The sequence below is a fragment of the Lampris incognitus genome, chromosome 5 (assembly GCF_029633865.1).
Source record: "Lampris incognitus isolate fLamInc1 chromosome 5, fLamInc1.hap2, whole genome shotgun sequence".
NCBI lineage: Eukaryota > Metazoa > Chordata > Actinopteri > Lampriformes > Lampridae > Lampris > Lampris incognitus.
The window spans coordinates 63,809,896-63,834,334 of record NC_079215.1 but is presented as its reverse complement, the minus strand read 5'-3'; the positions used below and the strand labels follow the sequence as shown (position 1 = coordinate 63,834,334).

General features: G+C 38.1%; 1 protein-coding gene across 1 annotated transcript in view; it reads right to left on the bottom strand.

Moving 5' to 3' along the window:
• Positions 1-614: 614 nt before the first annotated feature.
• wu:fc21g02 (uncharacterized) overlaps positions 615-24,439 on the bottom strand; it is a 40,514-nt gene continuing 16,689 nt past the window's right edge. Inside the window, exons 8-14 of the mRNA XM_056280586.1 lie at positions 21,602-21,732; positions 21,027-21,110; positions 20,680-20,703; positions 4,573-4,623; positions 4,343-4,474; positions 2,814-2,942; positions 615-731 (exon numbers count right to left, since the gene is read on the bottom strand). Coding sequence (XP_056136561.1) covers positions 615-731; positions 2,814-2,942; positions 4,343-4,474; positions 4,573-4,623; positions 20,680-20,703; positions 21,027-21,110; positions 21,602-21,732 — 668 coding nt within the window. The remainder of the gene's footprint in view (positions 732-2,813; positions 2,943-4,342; positions 4,475-4,572; positions 4,624-20,679; positions 20,704-21,026; positions 21,111-21,601; positions 21,733-24,439) is intronic.

Sequence of the window (24,439 nt, the reverse complement as noted above, 5' to 3'; positions counted from 1 at the left end):
CACTTATGCAACCGGGCTATTGTAAGCTTTTTATTTCTAATTTCTTTACCCTAAAATTTTTCTGATTGTTTTCGGTTGTATTTTATATATTGCAATTTCACATTAAAGGTGGAAAACATTCTGACATGATTTATCGTGGTTTTTATTTTTTTACGTCACAAAACCCTGCCGCTTTAACGGGGTCGTGTAGACTTTTTATATGTGCTTCATAGACAGCTGCTCCGAGTCCACAGCATCTTTAAGTTCACTGCCCATAAACTGCTGGTTAGCATAAACGGTTAGCTATGCAAGAGGTGTAAGTGAGAAAACAAAACCTGTCCAAAGTTACCTTTGTCACCAAACTGAAAATGAGTCTGTTGCAAGCATTTTGGTAAAGGAACCAATTCCTTCTCGCTCTAATGGAAGCGTCCTGAGTCTTACGTGTCGGTCACCAGAGGGGCAAAATGGAGAGCGAGGCAAGGAGGCAAAGCTGGGGGCTGTCATTAAAACTATCGATTGCTTTTACTCGTGTCTTTTGCATCCCAAAGGGGATGCAAAATGGCAACAGCACAGCACTGACTTTGAGTGAGAGTGAGGAGTCATTGAGGGGAGAGCGTCTCGTTGAAGCCGTGACCTTAGAGGAAGTTTGTGGAGGAGCTCTTCCCGGAGTCGATCTGGAACTGGTAGGCGGCGTCAGCGGGGTTGAGACCGTTGCTGGAGAAGGGGGGCGTGGGGGATGATGGATCTGCTGCCTGTTTTAGAGGAAGGGAGAATGTGGTTAATGTGTATCTATGAAGCCCATTTTACACACAGAACCCAAGTACGACACGGGCTACTGAACACCGGTTCAACCTGCATTTGATCACTCATATCTTACGTTCCGTACATCCATCCATCCATTATCCCAACCACCTATCCTGCTCTCGGGGTCACGATATGTTCAGTACACATCACATCTAAACAGGTGTTTGCTGCTTCAACGTCTTTAACTATGGCCACTTCTGTGGTTTTGCTTATGACCCGGATTCAAAATGGTGGACGGTGTGGGCAATCTGTTGTTTGGTCAGGCCTTTATTCGGTCACCTTATAAAAACTTAGTTTGTCTCCACCAGACTTCCATTGGGCACCCGTCTTTTCTATGGTGACCGGTTTCAGTGCCCTCCACCCAATTTCCCCTCAGGGATGAATAAAATATCCTGATTCTGATTCTGATTCTGAACCCAATACAGGCGCTTGACTTCTTTTAAGTGCTTCAACTGATCAGGAGTTGGAGGAATTTCAACTTTGAGGCGTTTTACACACCCTCTCCAAGGTGTTGCGCCTCTAAGCCACCTCACCGTTCTGTGTCACAGGTACGAAGACGGAATTGGGGGGGGGCGTTGTTCCGGATTTCACTCCTACCTAAAATGTCAACATGACCGCCGGTTTTTAACCTCTATATTCTGTCGAGATAAATACCCAGTTGAGATATTAATGCATTACATATGTTAGTATGTCTGTTGTGAAACTAGCTGACACCAAAATTAACATTTGAACAACTTTTAATACTATTTGTTAAAGAATTTAAAATGGCGGCTGTCCAACGCCTGTAAATACTGCAGCGCCTCGGTGGGGGCCATGGTGCGTCTGTAACCAGACATGTTGGACACAATCACAAATCAATAGAGTCCCTAATTAGCCATGCAAAGCTAAAAAAAAAAAATTAAGTTTCCTTTATTAATCCCCGGGGGAAATTCAGTCGCTGCAGATTAACCTATTCTAGCTGTGGTCTGTGTAGCTAGGAGCAGTGGGCTGCCGCCTTCATGCTGCGCCCGGGGACCATCTCCAGTTCTTTTCCCGATGCCTTGCTCAGGGGCACAGACAGGAGTGTTAACCCTAGCATGCATGTTTCTTTTGATGGTGGGAGGAAACCGTAGCACCCGGAGAAAACCCACCGCAGACGTGGGGAGAGCATGCAAACTCCACACACAGGACGACCTGGGATGACCAACAAGGTTGGACAACCCCGGGGTTCGAACCCAGGACCGTCTTGCTGTGAGGCCACAGCGCTAAACACTGGGCCACCGTGGAACAAATTTAAGTGTTTTATGTTAACACACTACTTCAATGCAATTTTGATTTACTTAGCAACAGCAAAAAATGTGACTCCTCCCATTGCTAGCCAGCTGTAGTAGCATCAAGTGCTATAGTAGCACTCACTCGCCTTCAGCTCTTCTGCCAGAAAATCAAGTCTCCGTCGGAGACACAGAGTTAATGCACCAACATGCTAGCTCAACCGAACTTTGGTAATAAGCTCAGGATATCTAAAGAGTTCACCAAATGTAATCAGCCAAGGATGAAAAATCAGGTGGAAGTTTTGTTGCTCTCATCTAAGAAAAACCTTGACCAAAGGAGATTTCAGAGGAACTCAGAATGGTAATGCAAGGACACAAGAATATTTCTGCAATTATAGCATATAATGTATACCGATGTGTGAAGGTGAACTTGTTTGCTGATGTGATGAACTTATATTTGGATGCACACACTATGGCAAAAAACCTACTCAAGGAAGGATCAATCTATCTATCTATCTATCTATCTATCTATCTATCTATCTATCTATCTATCTATCTATCTATCTATCTATCTATCTATCTATCTATCTATCTATCTATCTATCTATCTATCTATCTATCTATCTATTCATTATTCAATACCACAGTTAACATTATAATAATAAAATGTTCAATGGGGTTTTTATGGTTTTGGTTTAAGAGACTTTCCCCCCTCAAAACTGTATGAAAGACAAGGATAAACAAATGAGGTTCCAAGAAAAGCGTGTGCGAGTACTTCACCTGCATAGGAGTAGTCAGTAGGTGGTCGGTAGGTTGGGGGGCCATATTCTCCATCTTGACTTCCTCCATGATTGGCTGAGTGGACGCTGGTGGCGGGGCACCGTACATCTCTGGAGCAGGAGCATAGTTCTGTGGAGACCCAGATTTTCACCATAAATTATTTTACTAACAAATATGGGGGCATTTCTTTGGATTAGAGCGAACGAACAAATCAAGGTGGCAGTTTGGTTAAGGCGTCTACACGTGTCTGCAATGATGCAATTTCTCGGATAATCGGAGTTTACAAGACTCGTTAAGTAACGGCATTATGGAATGGAAGTTTTGCTGCACGAGGAAAGGCCTTGCACATTCTGGAATTTTTGAAAAAAAATCTCCATTGGGTTTTCTCAGCCATCCAGACCGTTAGGGTGTTAAGCTGCATAATAACAATAATAATAATAATAATAATAATACCTTTATTTATACAGCACTTTTCTTAACAAAGTTACGAAGTGCTTGACAAAAGAAATGAAACCAGACGAGGCAAAAACGAGAATAAGACCAAAGGACATGAGTACAGGAGGTAAAACGACAAAAGAACAAGACCAAATAAATAGGAATAAAAATAAAAACAGTATAAATAAATACAAATATCAAACATTTCCAAAAGATTTCCCAAAGAGAAAGGTTTTAAGAAGAGCTTGAAATGAAGCTAGAGACAATGCGTCTTGGCTCAACAGGAAGAGAGGTCCGTAGCGTGGGGGCTCTAACGGCAACAGCCCCATCACCCTTTGTGACGAGCCGTGACCTGGGAATGGCCAGCAGGGCTCCATCTGCGGGTCTTACTAGTCGAGAGAGCACCTAGCAGGTCAGTAAATGAGATGTATTTAGGAGCAAGACCGTTTCAGGCCTTAACAGTGAGCGATAAAATGTTAAGATCAATTTGAAATCTAACAGGGGGCAGTGAGGGAAGGCAAGCACATGGGGGATGTGGTCATGCCTCCTTGTCCCGGTAACGAGTCAAGCAGCGGCTTCTCGTACCAACTGGAGACGGCGGAGGGAGCCCCTGCCGATACCCGAGTAAAGCGTGCTGCAACAGTCAAGCCGAGAATAGATAAAAGCATGTGCAACTTTTTGTAGATTAGCAGTTGATGAAAATGAGCTAGGTTTGGAGGTTAGCTTGAGCTGGAGAAAGCGTGACTGAACAACACGTTTGACTTGATTATCACAACCGAGGTGAGCATTGACCATGACCCCTAGATTCCTAGCAGCCTGCTGAAGACTACTTGACAGGCCACCAAGATTAGCACCAAAAGGGCTGATGGAATTTGGGGGACTGAACAGAAGGACCTCAGACTTATCATCATTAAACTTAAGAGCTTGTTGGGACATACAAGTGTACAGTTGTATGCTGGTTCACATTTGCGCTGCAAAAACCTGCCAGGAGTGCGGTTTAGACCGGGCTGTTCGGTACTTCCTTGAGTCTGCATTTTGGAGCACTTGGCCAAAGAGAGATTCCCCACTGAGTCAATAGGCGAGCTGAAACTAACCACGGGGGCGCCGGGCCCGGGGCCATACTGTCCAGGCGGAGGACCGCTCCATTGCGGAGGCTGGGCGGGGGGGACCACGGCTGGACAAACGGGGGGGTAGGCAGGGTCCTGTGGGTTGTAGGCTGGATTGAACTGTTACAAGGACACAAGCATGAGATAATCAGTAAATCGGCAAAAGAAGTCAGCGGCAGTATGGGAATGTGACTGTACACAGCGGGTGTGATGCTGACCGGGGCTGCTGGGGGGCCGGCTGGGTTCGGGGGAGGATAAACCGCAGGACCCTAGAAGAAGATTAAAAAAAAATGAATGCTTTGGCATTTCATAAAGTATTAGATATGCTCTTATTATAATTACATTATACTTAGAAAGTATATATATTCTCAATGTAATCTTGCTATGACCATGAAGCGCTAGATATGTTATTTATGTAATCTTATTATAACCATTAAGTATAAGATATGGTCTTACTGTAATCATGTTGTGCTCATAAAGTATGTATGCTGTCAACATAACCTTACCATAGTCATGAAACATTAGATATGTTCTTAATATAATCAGATTACATATATATATATATATATATATTTAACACAAAAAGTAAGGAAATGTGTGTTTGGCAGATGATGTCTTTGTTGTAACAATGCTTCTTGGCAATAGATCTTATACTGTTGGAAAGCCTGTTTATTCCCCTTTTAAATGGCGCCACATGTGTAAGGAACATGTGTTTGTGGGATGAGCAGCAGAGCTGAGTATGTGGGCTGCGCCCATGAAAAATTTGCCAGATCTTCTCTGCCGATGCCGAACAGCTTATTTTGCTGCTGCTATTGACCCTTGTTTTGAGCTTCTGGTCCCCCAGGTGCTGACAATCAGCTGCCTGATATAAGATTTATTACCAAGAAGCATCGTTACACCAAAGACATAATCTACCAAACACACATTTCCTTACTTTTTCTGCTAAGTTTATATATATAATGTTTATATTTATGTTTTAATCATAAAGCTTTATGTATGTATTTATGAAAATGTTATAATTATAAAGAATTACATCTGTTCTAATTGTAATTCTGCGTTAATCTTTAGCGTTAGTTGAAGTAATCCTGCTTTAATTGATAGGGTTAGTTGAAGTAATCATGGTGTAATCATAAAGCGTTAGTTGAAGTAATCGTGGTGTAATCGTTAGCGTTAGTTGAAGTAATCATGGTGTAATCGTTAGTGTTAGTTGAAGTAATCATGGTGTAATCATAAAGCGTTAGTTGAAGTAATCATGGTGTAATCATAAAGCGTTAGTTGAAGTAATCATGGTGTAATCATAAAGCGTTAGTTGAAGTAATCATGGTGTAATCATAGAGCGTTAGTTGAAGTAATCATGGTGTAATCATTACCATTAGTTGAAGTAATCATGGTGTAATCATAAAGCGTTAGTTGAAGTAATCATGGTGTAATCATAAAGCGTTAGTTGAAGTAATCATGGTGTAATCATAGAGCGTTAGTTGAAGTAATCATGGTGTAATCATTACCATTAGTTGAAGTAATCATGGTGTAATCATAAAGCGTTAGTTGAAGTAATCGTGGTGTAATCATTAGCGTTAGTTGAAGTAATCCTGCTGTAATCATTACCATTAGTTGAAGTAATCATGGTGTAATCATAAAGCGTTAGTTGAAGTAATCGCGGTGTAATCATAAAGCGTTAGTTGAAGTAATCGTGGTGTAATCGTTAGCGTTAGTTGAAGTAATCGCGGTGTAATCATTAGCGTTAGATGAAGTAATCATGGTGTAATCATAAAGCATTAGTTGAAGTAATCATGGTGTAATCATTAGCGTTAGTTGAAGTAATTGTGGTGTAACCTTAAAGCGTTAGTTGAAGTAATCGTGGTGTAATCATTAGCGTTAGATGAAGTAATCATGGTGTAATCATTAGCGTTAGTTGAAGTAATCATGGTGTAATCATAAAGCGTTAGTTGAAGTAATCGTGGTGTAATCATAAAGCCTTAGTTGAAGTAATCGTGGTGTAATCATAAAGCGTTAGTTGAAGTAACCGTGGTGTAATCATTAGCGTTAGATGAAGTAATCATGGTGTAATCATAAAGCAGTAGTTGAAGTAATCATGGTGTAATCATTAGCGTTAGTTGAAGTAATCATGGTGTAATCATTAGCATTAGATGAAGTAATCATGGTGTAATCATAAAGCGTTAGTTGAAGTAATCGTGGTGTAATCATAAAGCGTTAGATGAAGTAATCATGGTGTAATCATTAGCGTTAGTTGAAGTAATCATGGTGTAATCATAAAGCGTTAGTTGAAGTAATCGTGGTGTAATCATAAAGCATTAGTTGAAGTAATCATGGTGTAATCATAAAGCGTTAGATGAAGTAATCATGGTGTAATCATTACCATTAGTTGAAGTAATCATGGTGTAATCATAAAGCGTTAGCTGAAGTAATCGTGGTGTAATCATAAAGCGTTAGATGAAGTAATCATGGTGTAATCATAAAGCGTTAGTTGAAGTAATCATGGTGTAATCATTAGCGTTAGATGAAGTAATCATGGTGTAATCATTAGCGTTAGTTGAAGTAATCATGGTGTAATCATTAGCGTTAGATGAAGTAATCGTGGTGTAATCACAAAGCGTTAGTTGAAGTAATCGTGGTGTAATCACAAAGCGTTAGTTGAAGTAATCGTGGTGTAATCGTTAGCGTTAGTTGAAGTAATCATGGTGTAATCATAAAGTGTTAGTTGAAGTAATCGTGGTGTAAGCATTAGCGTTAGTTGAGGTAATCGTGGTGTAATCATTAGCGTTAGTTGAAGTAATCCTGCTATAATATTTAGCGTTAGTTGAAGTAATCGTGGTGTAATCATTAGTGTTATTTGAAGTAATCCTGCTATAATATTTAGCGTTAGTTGACGTAATCATGGTGTAATCATAAAGCGTTAGTTGAAGTAATCCTGCTATAATATTTAGCGTTAGTTGAAGTAATCATGGTGTAATCATTAGCGTTATTTGAAGTAATCCTGCTATAATATTTAGCGTTAGTTGAAGTAATCGTGGTGTAATCATAAAGCGTTAGTTGATGTAATCATGGTGTAATCATAAAGCGTTAGTTGAAGTAATCGTGGTGTAATCATAAAGCGTTAGTTGAAGTAATCATGGTGTAATCATAAAGCGTTAGCTGAAGTAATCGTGGTGTAATCATAAAGCGTTAGATGAAGTAATCGTGGTGTAATCATAAAGCGTTAGTTGAAGTAATCATGGTGTAATCATTAGCGTTAGATGAAGTAATCATGGTGTAATCATAAAGCATTAGTTGAAGTAATCATGGTGTAATCATTAGCGTTAGTTGAAGTAATCATGGTGTAATCATTAGCGTTAGATGAAGTAATCGTGGTGTAATCACAAAGCGTTAGTTGAAGTAATCGTGGTGTAATCACAAAGCGTTAGTTGAAGTAATCGTGGTGTAATCATTAGTGTTATTTGAAGTAATCCTGCTATAATATTTAGCGTTAGTTGAAGTAATCGTGGTGTAATCATAAAGCGTTAGTTGAAGTAATCATGGTGTAATCATAAAGCGTTAGTTGAAGTAATCGTGGTGTAATCGTTAGCGTTAGTTGAAGTAATCATGGTGTAATCATAAAGTGTTAGTTGAAGTAATCGTGGTGTAAGCATTAGCGTTAGTTGAAGTAATCGTGGTGTAATCATTAGTGTTAGTTGAAGTAATCCTGCTATAATATTTAGCGTTAGTTGAAGTAATCGTGGTGTAATCATTAGCGTTATTTGAAGTAATCCTGCTATAATATTTAGCGTTAGTTGACGTAATCATGGTGTAATCATAAAGCGTTAGTTGAAGTAATCCTGCTATAATATTTAGCGTTAGTTGAAGTAATCATGGTGTAATCATTAGCGTTATTTGAAGTAATCCTGCTATAATATTTAGCGTTAGTTGAAGTAATCGTGGTGTAATCATAAAGCGTTAGTTGAAGTAATCGTGGTGTAATCATAAAGCGTTAGTTGAAGTAATCATGGTGTAATCATAAAGCGTTAGTTGAAGTAATCGTGGTGTAATCATAAAGCGTTAGTTGAAGTAATCATGGTGTAATCATAAAGCGTTAGATGAAGTAATCGTGGTGTAATCATAAAGCGTTAGATGAAGTAATCGTGGTGTAATCATAAAGCGTTAGTTGAAGTAATCGTGGTGTAATCATAAAGCGTTAGTTGAAGTAATCATGGTGTAATCATTAGTGTTAGTTGAAGTAATCGTGGTGTAATCATTAGTGTTAGTTGAAGTAATCGTGGTGTAATCATAAAGTGTTAGTTGAAGTAATCATGGTGTAATCATAAAGCGTTAGTTGAAGTAATCATGGTGTAATCATAAAGCATTAGTTGAAGTAATCATGGTGTAATCATAAAGCATTAGTTGAAGTAATCGTGGTGTAATCATAAAGTGTTAGTTGAAGTAATCATGGTGTAATCATAAAGCGTTAGTTGAAGTAATCGTGGTGTAATCATAAAGCGTTAGTTGAAGTAATCGTGGTGTAATCATAAAGCGTTAGTTGAAGTAATCGTGGTGTAATCATAAAGCGTTAGTTGAAGTAATCATGGTGTAATCATAAAGCGTTAGTTGAAGTAATCGTGGTGTAATCATAAAGCGTTAGTTGAAGTAATCATGGTGTAATCATAAAGCGTTAGTTGAAGTAATCATGGTGTAATCATAAAGTGTTAGTTGAAGTAATCGTGGTGTAATCATAAAGCGTTAGTTGAAGTAATCATGGTGTAATCATAAAGCGTTAGTTGAAGTAATCGTGGTGTAATCATTACCATTAGTTGAAGTAATCATGGTGTAATCATAGAGCGTTAGTTGAAGTAATCATGGTGTAATCATTACCATTAGTTGAAGTAATCATGGTGTAATCATAAAGCGTTAGTTGAAGTAATCGTGGTGTAATCATTAGCGTTAGTTGAAGTAATCCTGCTGTAATCATTACCATTAGTTGAAGTAATCATGGTGTAATCATAAAGCGTTAGTTGAAGTAATCGCGGTGTAATCATAAAGCGTTAGTTGAAGTAATCGTGGTGTAATCGTTAGCGTTAGTTGAAGTAATCGCGGTGTAATCATTAGCGTTAGATGAAGTAATCATGGTGTAATCATAAAGCATTAGTTGAAGTAATCATGGTGTAATCATTAGCGTTAGTTGAAGTAATTGTGGTGTAACCTTAAAGCGTTAGTTGAAGTAATCGTGGTGTAATCATTAGCGTTAGATGAAGTAATCATGGTGTAATCATTAGCGTTAGTTGAAGTAATCATGGTGTAATCATAAAGCGTTAGTTGAAGTAATCGTGGTGTAATCATAAAGCCTTAGTTGAAGTAATCGTGGTGTAATCATAAAGCGTTAGTTGAAGTAACCATGGTGTAATCATTAGCGTTAGATGAAGTAATCATGGTGTAATCATAAAGCAGTAGTTGAAGTAATCATGGTGTAATCATTAGCGTTAGTTGAAGTAATCATGGTGTAATCATTAGCGTTAGATGAAGTAATCATGGTGTAATCATAAAGCGTTAGTTGAAGTAATCGTGGTGTAATCATAAAGCGTTAGATGAAGTAATCATGGTGTAATCATTAGCGTTAGTTGAAGTAATCATGGTGTAATCATAAAGCGTTAGTTGAAGTAATCGTGGTGTAATCATAAAGCATTAGTTGAAGTAATCATGGTGTAATCATAAAGCGTTAGATGAAGTAATCATGGTGTAATCATTACCATTAGTTGAAGTAATCATGGGGTAATCATAAAGCGTTAGCTGAAGTAATCGTGGTGTAATCATAAAGCGTTAGATGAAGTAATCATGGTGTAATCATAAAGCGTTAGTTGAAGTAATCATGGTGTAATCATTAGCGTTAGATGAAGTAATCATGGTGTAATCATTAGCGTTAGTTGAAGTAATCATGGTGTAATCATTAGCGTTAGATGAAGTAATCGTGGTGTAATCACAAAGCGTTAGTTGAAGTAATCGTGGTGTAATCATAAAGCATTAGTTGAAGTAATCATGGTGTAATCATAAAGCGTTAGATGAAGTAATCATGGTGTAATCATTACCATTAGTTGAAGTAATCATGGTGTAATCATAAAGCATTAGTTGAAGTAATCGTGGTGTAATCATTAGCGTTATTTGAAGTAATCCTGCTATAATATTTAGCGTTAGTTGAAGTAATCGTGGTGTAATCATAAAGCGTTAGTTGAAGTAATCATGGTGTAATCATAAAGCGTTAGTTGAAGTAATCGTGGTGTAATCGTTAGCGTTAGTTGAAGTAATCATGGTGTAATCATAAAGCAGTAGTTGAAGTAATCATGGTGTAATCATTAGCGTTAGTTGAAGTAATCATGGTGTAATCATTAGCGTTAGATGAAGTAATCGTGGTGTAATCACAAAGCGTTAGTTGAAGTAATCGTGGTGTAATCACAAAGCGTTAGTTGAAGTAATCGTGGTGTAATCATTAGCGTTATTTGAAGTAATCCTGCTATAATATTTAGCGTTAGTTGAAGTAATCGTGGTGTAATCATAAAGCGTTAGTTGAAGTAATCATGGTGTAATCATAAAGCGTTAGTTGAAGTAATCGTGGTGTAATCGTTAGCGTTAGTTGAAGTAATCATGGTGTAATCATAAAGTGTTAGTTGAAGTAATCGTGGTGTAAGCATTAGCGTTAGTTGAGGTAATCGTGGTGTAATCATTAGCGTTAGTTGAAGTAATCCTGCTATAATATTTAGCGTTAGTTGAAGTAATCGTGGTGTAATCATTAGTGTTATTTGAAGTAATCCTGCTATAATATTTAGCGTTAGTTGACGTAATCATGGTGTAATCATAAAGCGTTAGTTGAAGTAATCCTGCTATAATATTTAGCGTTAGTTGAAGTAATCATGGTGTAATCATTAGCGTTATTTGAAGTAATCCTGCTATAATATTTAGCGTTAGTTGAAGTAATCGTGGTGTAATCATAAAGCGTTAGTTGATGTAATCATGGTGTAATCATAAAGCGTTAGTTGAAGTTATCGTGGTGTAATCATAAAGCGTTAGTTGAAGTAATCATGGTGTAATCATAAAGCGTTAGCTGAAGTAATCGTGGTGTAATCATAAAGCGTTAGATGAAGTAATCGTGGTGTAATCATAAAGCGTTAGTTGAAGTAATCATGGTGTAATCATTAGCGTTAGATGAAGTAATCATGGTGTAATCATAAAGCATTAGTTGAAGTAATCATGGTGTAATCATTAGTGTTAGTTGAAGTAATCATGGTGTAATCATTAGCGTTAGATGAAGTAATCGTGGTGTAATCACAAAGCGTTAGTTGAAGTAATCGTGGTGTAATCACAAAGCGTTAGTTGAAGTAATCGTGGTGTAATCATTAGCGTTATTTGAAGTAATCCTGCTATAATATTTAGCGTTAGTTGAAGTAATCGTGGTGTAATCATAAAGCGTTAGTTGAAGTAATCATGGTGTAATCATAAAGCGTTAGTTGAAGTAATCGTGGTGTAATCGTTAGCGTTAGTTGAAGTAATCATGGTGTAATCATAAAGTGTTAGTTGAAGTAATCGTGGTGTAAGCATTAGCGTTAGTTGAAGTAATCGTGGTGTAATCATTAGTGTTAGTTGAAGTAATCCTGCTATAATATTTAGCGTTAGTTGAAGTAATCGTGGTGTAATCATTAGCGTTATTTGAAGTAATCCTGCTATAATATTTAGCGTTAGTTGACGTAATCATGGTGTAATCATAAAGCGTTAGTTGAAGTAATCCTGCTATAATATTTAGCGTTAGTTGAAGTAATCATGGTGTAATCATTAGCGTTATTTGAAGTAATCCTGCTATAATATTTAGCGTTAGTTGAAGTAATCGTGGTGTAATCATAAAGCGTTAGTTGAAGTAATCGTGGTGTAATCATAAAGCGTTAGTTGAAGTAATCATGGTGTAATCATAAAGCGTTAGTTGAAGTAATCGTGGTGTAATCATAAAGCGTTAGTTGAAGTAATCATGGTGTAATCATAAAGCGTTAGATGAAGTAATCGTGGTGTAATCATAAAGCGTTAGATGAAGTAATCGTGGTGTAATCATAAAGCGTTAGTTGAAGTAATCGTGGTGTAATCATAAAGCGTTAGTTGAAGTAATCATGGTGTAATCATTAGTGTTAGTTGAAGTAATCGTGGTGTAATCATTAGTGTTAGTTGAAGTAATCGTGGTGTAATCATAAAGTGTTAGTTGAAGTAATCATGGTGTAATCATAAAGCGTTAGTTGAAGTAATCATGGTGTAATCATAAAGCATTAGTTGAAGTAATCATGGTGTAATCATAAAGCATTAGTTGAAGTAATCGTGGTGTAATCATAAAGTGTTAGTTGAAGTAATCATGGTGTAATCATAAAGCGTTAGTTGAAGTAATCGTGGTGTAATCATAAAGCGTTAGTTGAAGTAATCGTGGTGTAATCATAAAGCGTTAGTTGAAGTAATCGTGGTGTAATCATAAAGCGTTAGTTGAAGTAATCATGGTGTAATCATAAAGCGTTAGTTGAAGTAATCGTGGTGTAATCATAAAGCGTTAGTTGAAGTAATCATGGTGTAATCATAAAGCGTTAGTTGAAGTAATCATGGTGTAATCATAAAGTGTTAGTTGAAGTAATCGTGGTGTAATCATAAAGCGTTAGTTGAAGTAATCATGGTGTAATCATAAAGCGTTAGTTGAAGTAATCGTGGTGTAATCATTACCATTAGTTGAAGTAATCATGGTGTAATCATAGAGCGTTAGTTGAAGTAATCATGGTGTAATCATTACCATTAGTTGAAGTAATCATGGTGTAATCATAAAGCGTTAGTTGAAGTAATCGTGGTGTAATCATTAGCGTTAGTTGAAGTAATCCTGCTGTAATCATTACCATTAGTTGAAGTAATCATGGTGTAATCATAAAGCGTTAGTTGAAGTAATCGCGGTGTAATCATAAAGCGTTAGTTGAAGTAATCGTGGTGTAATCGTTAGCGTTAGTTGAAGTAATCGCGGTGTAATCATTAGCGTTAGATGAAGTAATCATGGTGTAATCATAAAGCATTAGTTGAAGTAATCATGGTGTAATCATTAGCGTTAGTTGAAGTAATTGTGGTGTAACCTTAAAGCGTTAGTTGAAGTAATCGTGGTGTAATCATTAGCGTTAGATGAAGTAATCATGGTGTAATCATTAGCGTTAGTTGAAGTAATCATGGTGTAATCATAAAGCGTTAGTTGAAGTAATCGTGGTGTAATCATAAAGCCTTAGTTGAAGTAATCGTGGTGTAATCATAAAGCGTTAGTTGAAGTAACCATGGTGTAATCATTAGCGTTAGATGAAGTAATCATGGTGTAATCATAAAGCAGTAGTTGAAGTAATCATGGTGTAATCATTAGCGTTAGTTGAAGTAATCATGGTGTAATCATTAGCGTTAGATGAAGTAATCATGGTGTAATCATAAAGCGTTAGTTGAAGTAATCGTGGTGTAATCATAAAGCGTTAGATGAAGTAATCATGGTGTAATCATTAGCGTTAGTTGAAGTAATCATGGTGTAATCATAAAGCGTTAGTTGAAGTAATCGTGGTGTAATCATAAAGCATTAGTTGAAGTAATCATGGTGTAATCATAAAGCGTTAGATGAAGTAATCATGGTGTAATCATTACCATTAGTTGAAGTAATCATGGTGTAATCATAAAGCGTTAGCTGAAGTAATCGTGGTGTAATCATAAAGCGTTAGATGAAGTAATCATGGTGTAATCATAAAGCGTTAGTTGAAGTAATCATGGTGTAATCATTAGCGTTAGATGAAGTAATCATGGTGTAATCATTAGCGTTAGTTGAAGTAATCATGGTGTAATCATTAGCGTTAGATGAAGTAATCGTGGTGTAATCACAAAGCGTTAGTTGAAGTAATCGTGGTGTAATCACAAAGCGTCAGTTGAAGTAATCGTGGTGTAATCATTAGCGTTATTTGAAGTAATCCTGCTATAATATTTAGCGTTAGTTGAAGTAATCGTGGTGTAATCATAAAGCGTTAGTTGAAGTAATCATGGTGTAATCATAAAGCGTTAGTTGAAGTAATCGTGGTGTAATCGTTAGCGTTAGTTGAAGTAATCATGGTGTAATCATAAAGCATTAGTTGAAGTAATCATGGTGTAATCATTAGCGTTAGTTGAAGTAATCATGGTGTAATCATTAGCGTTAGATGAAGTAATCGTGGTGTAATCACAAAGCGTTAGTTGAAGTAATCGTGGTGTAATCACAAAGCGTTAGTTGAAGTAATCGTGGTGTAATCATTAGCGTTATTTGAAGTAATCCTGCTATAATATTTAGCGTTAGTTGAAGTAATCGTGGTGTAATCATAAAGCGTTAGTTGAAGTAATCATGGTGTAATCATAAAGCGTTAGTTGAAGTAATCGTGGTGTAATCGTTAGCGTTAGTTGAAGTAATCATGGTGTAATCATAAAGTGTTAGTTGAAGTAATCGTGGTGTAAGCATTAGCGTTAGTTGAGGTAATCGTGGTGTAATCATTAGCGTTAGTTGAAGTAATCCTGCTATAATATTTAGCGTTAGTTGAAGTAATCGTGGTGTAATCATTAGTGTTATTTGAAGTAATCCTGCTATAATATTTAGCGTTAGTTGACGTAATCATGGTGTAATCATAAAGCGTTAGTTGAAGTAATCCTGCTATAATATTTAGCGTTAGTTGAAGTAATCATGGTGTAATCATTAGCGTTATTTGAAGTAATCCTGCTATAATATTTAGCGTTAGTTGAAGTAATCGTGGTGTAATCATAAAGCGTTAGTTGATGTAATCATGGTGTAATCATAAAGCGTTAGTTGAAGTAATCGTGGTGTAATCATAAAGCGTTAGTTGAAGTAATCATGGTGTAATCATAAAGCGTTAGCTGAAGTAATCGTGGTGTAATCATAAAGCGTTAGATGAAGTAATCGTGGTGTAATCATAAAGCGTTAGTTGAAGTAATCATGGTGTAATCATTAGCGTTAGATGAAGTAATCATGGTGTAATCATAAAGCATTAGTTGAAGTAATCATGGTGTAATCATTAGCGTTAGTTGAAGTAATCATGGTGTAATCATTAGCGTTAGATGAAGTAATCGTGGTGTAATCACAAAGCGTTAGTTGAAGTAATCGTGGTGTAATCACAAAGCGTTAGTTGAAGTAATCGTGGTGTAATCATTAGCGTTATTTGAAGTAATCCTGCTATAATATTTAGCGTTAGTTGAAGTAATCGTGGTGTAATCATAAAGCGTTAGTTGAAGTAATCATGGTGTAATCATAAAGCGTTAGTTGAAGTAATCGTGGTGTAATCGTTAGCGTTAGTTGAAGTAATCATGGTGTAATCATAAAGTGTTAGTTGAAGTAATCGTGGTGTAAGCATTAGCGTTAGTTGAAGTAATCGTGGTGTAATCATTAGTGTTAGTTGAAGTAATCCTGCTATAATATTTAGCGTTAGTTGAAGTAATCGTGGTGTAATCATTAGCGTTATTTGAAGTAATCCTGCTATAATATTTAGCGTTAGTTGACGTAATCATGGTGTAATCATAAAGCGTTAGTTGAAGTAATCCTGCTATAATATTTAGCGTTAGTTGAAGTAATCATGGTGTAATCATTAGCGTTATTTGAAGTAATCCTGCTATAATATTTAGCGTTAGTTGAAGTAATCGTGGTGTAATCATAAAGCGTTAGTTGAAGTAATCGTGGTGTAATCATAAAGCGTTAGTTGAAGTAATCATGGTGTAATCATAAAGCGTTAGTTGAAGTAATCGTGGTGTAATCATAAAGCGTTAGTTGAAGTAATCATGGTGTAATCATAAAGCGTTAGATGAAGTAATCGTGGTGTAATCATAAAGCGTTAGATGAAGTAATCGTGGTGTAATCATAAAGCGTTAGTTGAAGTAATCGTGGTGTAATCATAGAGCGTTAGTTGAAGTAATCATGGTGTAATCATTAGTGTTAGTTGAAGTAATCGTGGTGTAATCATTAGTGTTAGTTGAAGTAATCGTGGTGTAATCATAAAGTGTTAGTTGAAGTAATCATGGTGTAATCATAAAGTGTTAGTTGAAGTAATCATGGTGTAATCATAAAGCGTTAGTTGAAGTAATCATGGTGTAATCATAAAGCGTTAGTTGAAGTAATCATGGTGTAATCATAAAGCGTTAGTTGAAGTAATCGTGGTGTAATCATAAAGTGTTAGTTGAAGTAATCATGGTGTAATCATAAAGCGTTAGTTGAAGTAATCGTGGTGTAATCATAAAGCGTTAGTTGAAGTAATCGTGGTGTAATCATAAAGCGTTAGTTGAAGTAATCGTGGTGTAATCATAAAGCGTTAGTTGAAGTAATCATGGTGTAATCATAAAGCGTTAGTTGAAGTAATCGTGGTGTAATCATAAAGCGTTAGTTGAAGTAATCATGGTGTAATCATAAAGCGTTAGTTGAAGTAATCATGGTGTAATCATAAAGTGTTAGTTGAAGTAATCGTGGTGTAATCATAAAGCGTTAGTTGAAGTAATCATGGTGTAATCATAAAGCGTTAGTTGAAGTAATCGTGGTGTAATCATAAAGCGTTAGTTGAAGTAATCCTGGTGTAATCATTAGCGTTAGTTGAAGTAATCGTGGTGTAATCATAAAGCGTTAGTTGAAGTAAGCATGGTGTAATCATAAAGCGTTAGTTGAAGTAATCGTGGTGTAATCACAAAGCGTCAGTTGAAGTAATCGTGGTGTAATCATTAGCGTTATTTGAAGTAATCCTGCTATAATATTTAGCGTTAGTTGAAGTAATCGTGGTGTAATCATAAAGCGTTAGTTGAAGTAATCATGGTGTAATCATAAAGCGTTAGTTGAAGTAATCGTGGTGTAATCGTTAGCGTTAGTTGAAGTAATCATGGTGTAATCATAAAGCATTAGTTGAAGTAATCATGGTGTAATCATAAAGCGTTAGTTGAAGTAATCGTGGTGTAATCATAAAGCGTTAGTTGAAGTAATCATGGTGTAATCATAAAGCGTTAGTTGAAGTAATCGTGGTGTAATCATAAAGCGTTAGTTGAAGTAATCATGGTGTAATCATAAAGCGTTAGTTGAAGTAATCATGGTGTAATCATAAAGTGTTAGTTGAAGTAATCGTGGTGTAATCATAAAGCGTTAGTTGAAGTAATCATGGTGTAATCATAAAGCGTTAGTTGAAGTAATCGTGGTGTAATCATAAAGCGTTAGTTGAAGTAATCCTGGTGTAATCATTAGCGTTAGTTGAAGTAATCGTGGTGTAATCATAAAGCGTTAGTTGAAGTAAGCATGGTGTAATCATAAAGCGTTAGTTGAAGTAATCGTGGTGTAATCACAAAGCGTCAGTTGAAGTAATCGTGGTGTAATCATTAGCGTTATTTGAAGTAATCCTGCTATAATATTTAGCGTTAGTTGAAGTAATCGTGGTGTAATCATAAAGCGTTAGTTGAAGTAATCATGGTGTAATCATAAAGCGTTAGTTGAAGTAATCGTGGTGTAATCGTTAGCGTTAGTTGAAGTAATCATGGTGTAATCATAAAGCATTAGTTGAAGTAATCATGGTGTAATCATTAGCGTTAGTTGAAGTAATCATGGTGTAATCATTAGCGTTAGATGAAGTAATCGTGGTGTAATCACAAAGCGTTAGTTGAAGTAATCGTGGTGTAATCACAAAGCGTTAGTTGAAGTAATCGTGGTGTAATCATTAGCGTTATTTGAAGTAATCCTGCTATAATATTTAGCGTTAGTTGAAGTAATCGTGGTGTAATCATAAAGCGTTAGTTGAAGTAATCATGGTGTAATCATAAAGCGTTAGTTGAAGTAATCGTGGTGTAATCGTTAGCGTTAGTTGAAGTAATCATGGTGTAATCATAAAGTGTTAGTTGAAGTAATCGTGGTGTAAGCATTAGCGTTAGTTGAGGTAATCGTGGTGTAATCATTAGCGTTAGTTGAAGTAATCCTGCTATAATATTTAGCGTTAGTTGAAGTAATCGTGGTGTAATCATTAGTGTTATTTGAAGTAATCCTGCTATAATATTTAGCGTTAGTTGACGTAATCATGGTGTAATCATAAAGCGTTAGTTGAAGTAATCCTGCTATAATATTTAGCGTTAGTTGAAGTAATCATGGTGTAATCATTAGCGTTATTTGAAGTAATCCTGCTATAATATTTAGCGTTAGTTGAAGTAATCGTGGTGTAATCATAAAGCGTTAGTTGATGTAATCATGGTGTAATCATAAAGCGTTAGTTGAAGTAATCGTGGTGTAATCATAAAGCGTTAGTTGAAGTAATCATGGTGTAATCATAAAGCGTTAGCTGAAGTAATCGTGGTGTAATCATAAAGCGTTAGATGAAGTAATCGTGGTGTAATCATAAAGCGTTAGTTGAAGTAATCATGGTGTAATCATTAGCGTTAGATGAAGTAATCATGGTGTAATCATAAAGCATTAGTTGAAGTAATCATGGTGTAATCATTAGCGTTAGTTGAAGTAATCATGGTGTAATCATTAGCGTTAGATGAAGTAATCGTGGTGTAATCACAAAGCGTTAGTTGAAGTAATCGTGGTGTAATCACAAAGCGTTAGTTGAAGTAATCGTGGTGTAATCATTAGCGTTATTTGAAGTAATCCTGCTATAATATTTAGCGTTAGTTGAAGTAATCGTGGTGTAATCATAAAGCGTTAGTTGAAGTAATCATGGTGTAATCATAAAGCGTTAGTTGAAGTAATCGTGGTGTAATCGTTAGCGTTAGTTGAAGTAATCATGGTGTAATCATAAAGTGTTAGTTGAAGTAATCGTGGTGTAAGCATTAGCGTTAGTTGAAGTAATCGTGGTGTAATCATTAGTGTTAGTTGAAGTAATCCTGCTATAATATTTAGCGTTAGTTGAAGTAATCGTGGTGTAATCATTAGCGTTATTTGAAGTAATCCTGCTATAATATTTAGCGTTAGTTGACGTAATCATGGTGTAATCATAAAGCGTTAGTTGAAGTAATCCTGCTATAATATTTAGCGTTAGTTGAAGTAATCATGGTGTAATCATTAGCGTTATTTGAAGTAATCCTGCTATAATATTTAGCGTTAGTTGAAGTAATCGTGGTGTAATCATAAAGCGTTAGTTGAAGTAATCGTGGTGTAATCATAAAGCGTTAGTTGAAGTAATCATGGTGTAATCATAAAGCGTTAGTTGAAGTAATCGTGGTGTAATCATAAAGCGTTAGTTGAAGTAATCATGGTGTAATCATAAAGCGTTAGATGAAGTAATCGTGGTGTAATCATAAAGCGTTAGATGAAGTAATCGTGGTGTAATCATAAAGCGTTAGTTGAAGTAATCGTGGTGTAATCATAGAGCGTTAGTTGAAGTAATCATGGTGTAATCATTAGTGTTAGTTGAAGTAATCGTGGTGTAATCATTAGTGTTAGTTGAAGTAATCGTGGTGTAATCATAAAGTGTTAGTTGAAGTAATCATGGTGTAATCATAAAGTGTTAGTTGAAGTAATCATGGTGTAATCATAAAGCGTTAGTTGAAGTAATCATGGTGTAATCATAAAGCGTTAGTTGAAGTAATCATGGTGTAATCATAAAGCGTTAGTTGAAGTAATCGTGGTGTAATCATAAAGTGTTAGTTGAAGTAATCATGGTGTAATCATAAAGCGTTAGTTGAAGTAATCGTGGTGTAATCATAAAGCGTTAGTTGAAGTAATCGTGGTGTAATCATAAAGCGTTAGTTGAAGTAATCGTGGTGTAATCATAAAGCGTTAGTTGAAGTAATCATGGTGTAATCATAAAGCGTTAGTTGAAGTAATCGTGGTGTAATCATAAAGCGTTAGTTGAAGTAATCATGGTGTAATCATAAAGCGTTAGTTGAAGTAATCATGGTGTAATCATAAAGTGTTAGTTGAAGTAATCGTGGTGTAATCATAAAGCGTTAGTTGAAGTAATCATGGTGTAATCATAAAGCGTTAGTTGAAGTAATCGTGGTGTAATCATAAAGCGTTAGTTGAAGTAATCCTGGTGTAATCATTAGCGTTAGTTGAAGTAATCGTGGTGTAATCATAAAGCGTTAGTTGAAGTAAGCATGGTGTAATCATAAAGCGTTAGTTGAAGTAATCGTGGTGTAATCATAAAGCGTTAGTTGAAGTAATCATGGTGTAATCATAAAGCGTTAGTTGAAGTAATCATGGTGTAATCATAAAGCGTTAGTTGAAGTAATCATGGTGTAATCATAAAGCGTTAGTTGAAGTAATCCTGGTGTAATCACAAAGCGTTAGTTATGTGATAGGTGTGTGGTGTGTTCTGTACCATGTTAGAGTCGTGGTAGTATGCCTGCAAACAGAAAAACAGCAAAATTAATGCTTTCACTAATTCACCCATTCATCCATCTCTCTTTTCCACCCTCCCTTCCCACCGTATCCGGTGTTTCATCAGTCCGTCTATCCCTTCCCTCTTTCCCTCTGTCGTGCTCTTCACCAACAGAGTGAATTTTTATCACTTTCTCACGTCCTCCTTCACCTTTTCCTTCTCTCCCCCTCTAAGCTGTCCCCATTTTCTCCAGATTTTCTTTCCTCTCCCCTTTTTTTCTACCACTCCCTCCCTCGCACCATCCCTCCTCCTCTTCTCTGCCCCGTCTATATTCCTTTTGTTCTCACCGCTCCTGGTTGTCCAGGGGTGTAGTAGGCAGGTGGAGGGCCCATGGGTCCAGCTGGAGGGGGATGTACCGTCTCTGGGGTACTCTGGAGAGAGAGGGGGGGGGAGCAGGGGTGTTGGTGATTTAATTTGTGAACAGAATATCAAACGAATAGACTTCTAATCAACTTCCATGAATCATTCTGATTCTTTTCAATCATTTACTGTATGAAAAGTAAATAAAGAAGAGGAGGTGAAATCAGAAGGTTCTATATGGGGCGTCCGGGTGGCGTGGTGGTCTGTTCCGTTGCCTACCAACACGGGGTTCGCCAGTTCGGTCGCGGTGCCTGTTCAGGGGTGGGGGGGGGATAGTGTGCTCTTCCCATACGTTACTTCCCCCTGGCGAAACTCCTCACTGTCAGGTGAAAAGGAGCGGCTGGTGACTCCACGTGTATGGGAGGAGGCATGTGGTAGTCTGCAGCCCTCCCCGGACCAGCAGAGGAGGTGGAGCAGAGACCGGGGAGGGATCGGAAGAGTGGGGTAATTGGACGGATACAGCTGGGGAGAAAAAGGGGGGGAAAGGTGCTGGGTGCTTTACCTGTAGCGTAGCGGTGGTGGAGGCCTTCTGCTTAAAGATCTTCTTCCGGCAGCAGCAGCAGATGCCGGCGGGAATGCCCAAGAGCAGGAGCAGGGCCAGGAGAGGGTTCCCCTTGGAATCATCATGATGGTCTGGCGTACAGGAGAGGGAGGGAGGGAGACCAGCAAGTGATGACGTAGACTTGTAGATTTGGTTTTTTTTTGGTTTTAAGTGACATTATGAATTTTTTTTTAATGAATTTATTGAGATTTGGAGTGTCTAGATTGTGTGTCTACTATCACAACAATCTCTTGGTTCAATACACCACTTAGTTCCTCTGCTACGGCCTCAGACGGTCTGCTGAGACTAGCACGGGCAGTGCTGTCCCAGCACCAGCCAACGACGTGTGGTCCTCTATCAACGCACAGGAAGTGACGCTCGCTAGGGGGCAGCACAACAATTTTTAAATCACATCCGGCCAATTACCCCTCTCTCCCGAGCCGTCCCGGTCTCTGCTCCGCCCCCTCTGCCGATCCGGGGAGGGCTGCAGACTACCACATGCCTCCTCCCATACATGTGGAGTCGCCAGCCGCTTCTTTTCACCTGACAGTGAGGAGTTTCACCAGGGGGGCGTAGCGCGTGGGAGGATCACGCTATTCCCCCTCCTCCCCGAACAGGAGGCCCGACCGACCAGAGGAGGCGCTAGTGCAGCGACCAGGACACACACCCGCATCCGGCTCCGGCTCCCCACCAGCAGACACGACGCCCGACCAAGCCGGAGGTACCACGGGGATTCGAACCGGCGATCCCCGTGTTGGCAGGCAACGGAATAGACGACTAAGATGGCCCACTACATCCTTCCTGTTCATCCTCTCTCGCAGTGCGCGTGGCACCTATATGCTGCGTGACGTAACATTAACAAAACCAACAACGCGGGAAAACGTCAGAATTGCCACAGCAACCATTTACCGATAGCCAGTAGGACTCGTCCGCGGTCATTCTACTTCCTGTTCCGGTCACCAGCAGGACATCCTGTCCCTGCCTGCCCTCCCGGCGGCCGAAAAGAAATAAGAAACGTGTGAAAAAGTAAAAAAAAAAAGTAGGGAGGAAGAGGAGGAAGAGGAGGAGGAGGAGGAGGGTTGGTTGTTAAAAATAGCTCTGGTGTTTGGGGGCCCCGCATAGCCCGCCAAACAGATGGCAGCTGTCCATCAGCGCCGGCCCCTTCCCTCGTTTTGTTTCATGACGTCAGCACGTTGATGCAGACCGAGAACAATTCAGACATCACTGCAGACCCGTCACACCCCGCTCACAACCTGCTCCCACTCCTCCCCTCTGGGAGGCGCTACAGAGCACTGAGCCCCAAAACTACCAGATATAAAAACAGTTTCTTTCTGCAGGCGGTCATTCAAATGAACACTGTCAATCAATACATACATACATACATGTTCTATACTGTACTGTACATGCTGTATATACTGTGTAGTACATGTTGTATATACTGTACTGTACATGCTGTGTATACTGTACTGTACATGCTATGTATACTGTACTGTACCTGCTGTATATACTGTACTGTACATGTTGTATATACTGTACTGTACATGCTGTATATACTGTACTGTACATGCTGTGTATACTGTACTGTACCTGCTGTGTATACTGTACTGTACATGTTGTATATACTATACATGCTGTGTATACTGTGCTGTACCTGCTGTGTATACTGTACTGTACATGTTGTATATACTGTACTGTATGTGCTTTATGTACTGTACATGTTGTATATACTGTACTGTACATGTTGTATATACTGTACTGTACATGCTGTGTATACTGTACTGTACATGTTGTATATACTGTACTGTACGTGCTTTATATACTGTACATGTTGTATATACTGTACTGTACATGTTGTATATACTGTACTATACATGTTGTGTATACTGTACTGTACATGTTGTGTATACTGTACTGTACATGTTGTGTATACTGTACTATACATGCTGTATATACTGTACTGTACATGCTGTATATACTGTACTGTACATGTAATATATACTGTACTGTACATGTTGTGTATACTGTACTGTACATGCTGTATATACTGTACTGTACATGTTGTGTATACTGTACTATACATGGTGTGTATACTGTACTGTACATGTTGTGTATACTGTACTATACATGTTGTATATGCTGTACTGTACATGCTGTATATACTGTACTGTACATGTTGTATATACTATACATGTTGTATATACTGTACTGTACATGCTGTGTATACTGTACTGTACCTGCTGTGTATACTGTACTATACATGTTGTGTATACTGTACTGTACATGTTGTGTATACTGTACTGTACATGTAGTACTGGTGCTGTGTGTTGTGTCCATGTACCTCAGCAGGCATGTGTGTCAGTTAGCTGCTAGCATGTAGCATCTCTGCACCTTATCTCCTCTTGTCCTCCTGTATATAGTCAGTGCTTGTGTGTGTGTGTGTGTGTGTGTGTGTGTGTGTGTGTGTGTGTGTGTGTACTATGTGGAGGTTGTTGTGTTGTTGTGTTGTTATTCTGTGTTCAGTACACCGAGAGCCACGACACCGGAGCCAAATCCCATGTAGTGCAAACCTACATGGCCAATAGACATGGTTCTGGTTCTGGTTCTGACGGCTCGTTGACTCTACTCGTTGACGGCAGTACGAGAGGACACACACGTACTGTACACGAGAGGGAAAGGTCAGGGGTTCAAACTCGCTTACAAAACCTCACAAGGTGTCCAGCTGACTAGCTCGGCAGCTGGTTGGTTGTAAGCACCTGCGACTGCTAGGAGTCTCAACAACCTCCGAAACGGGTCAGTCTG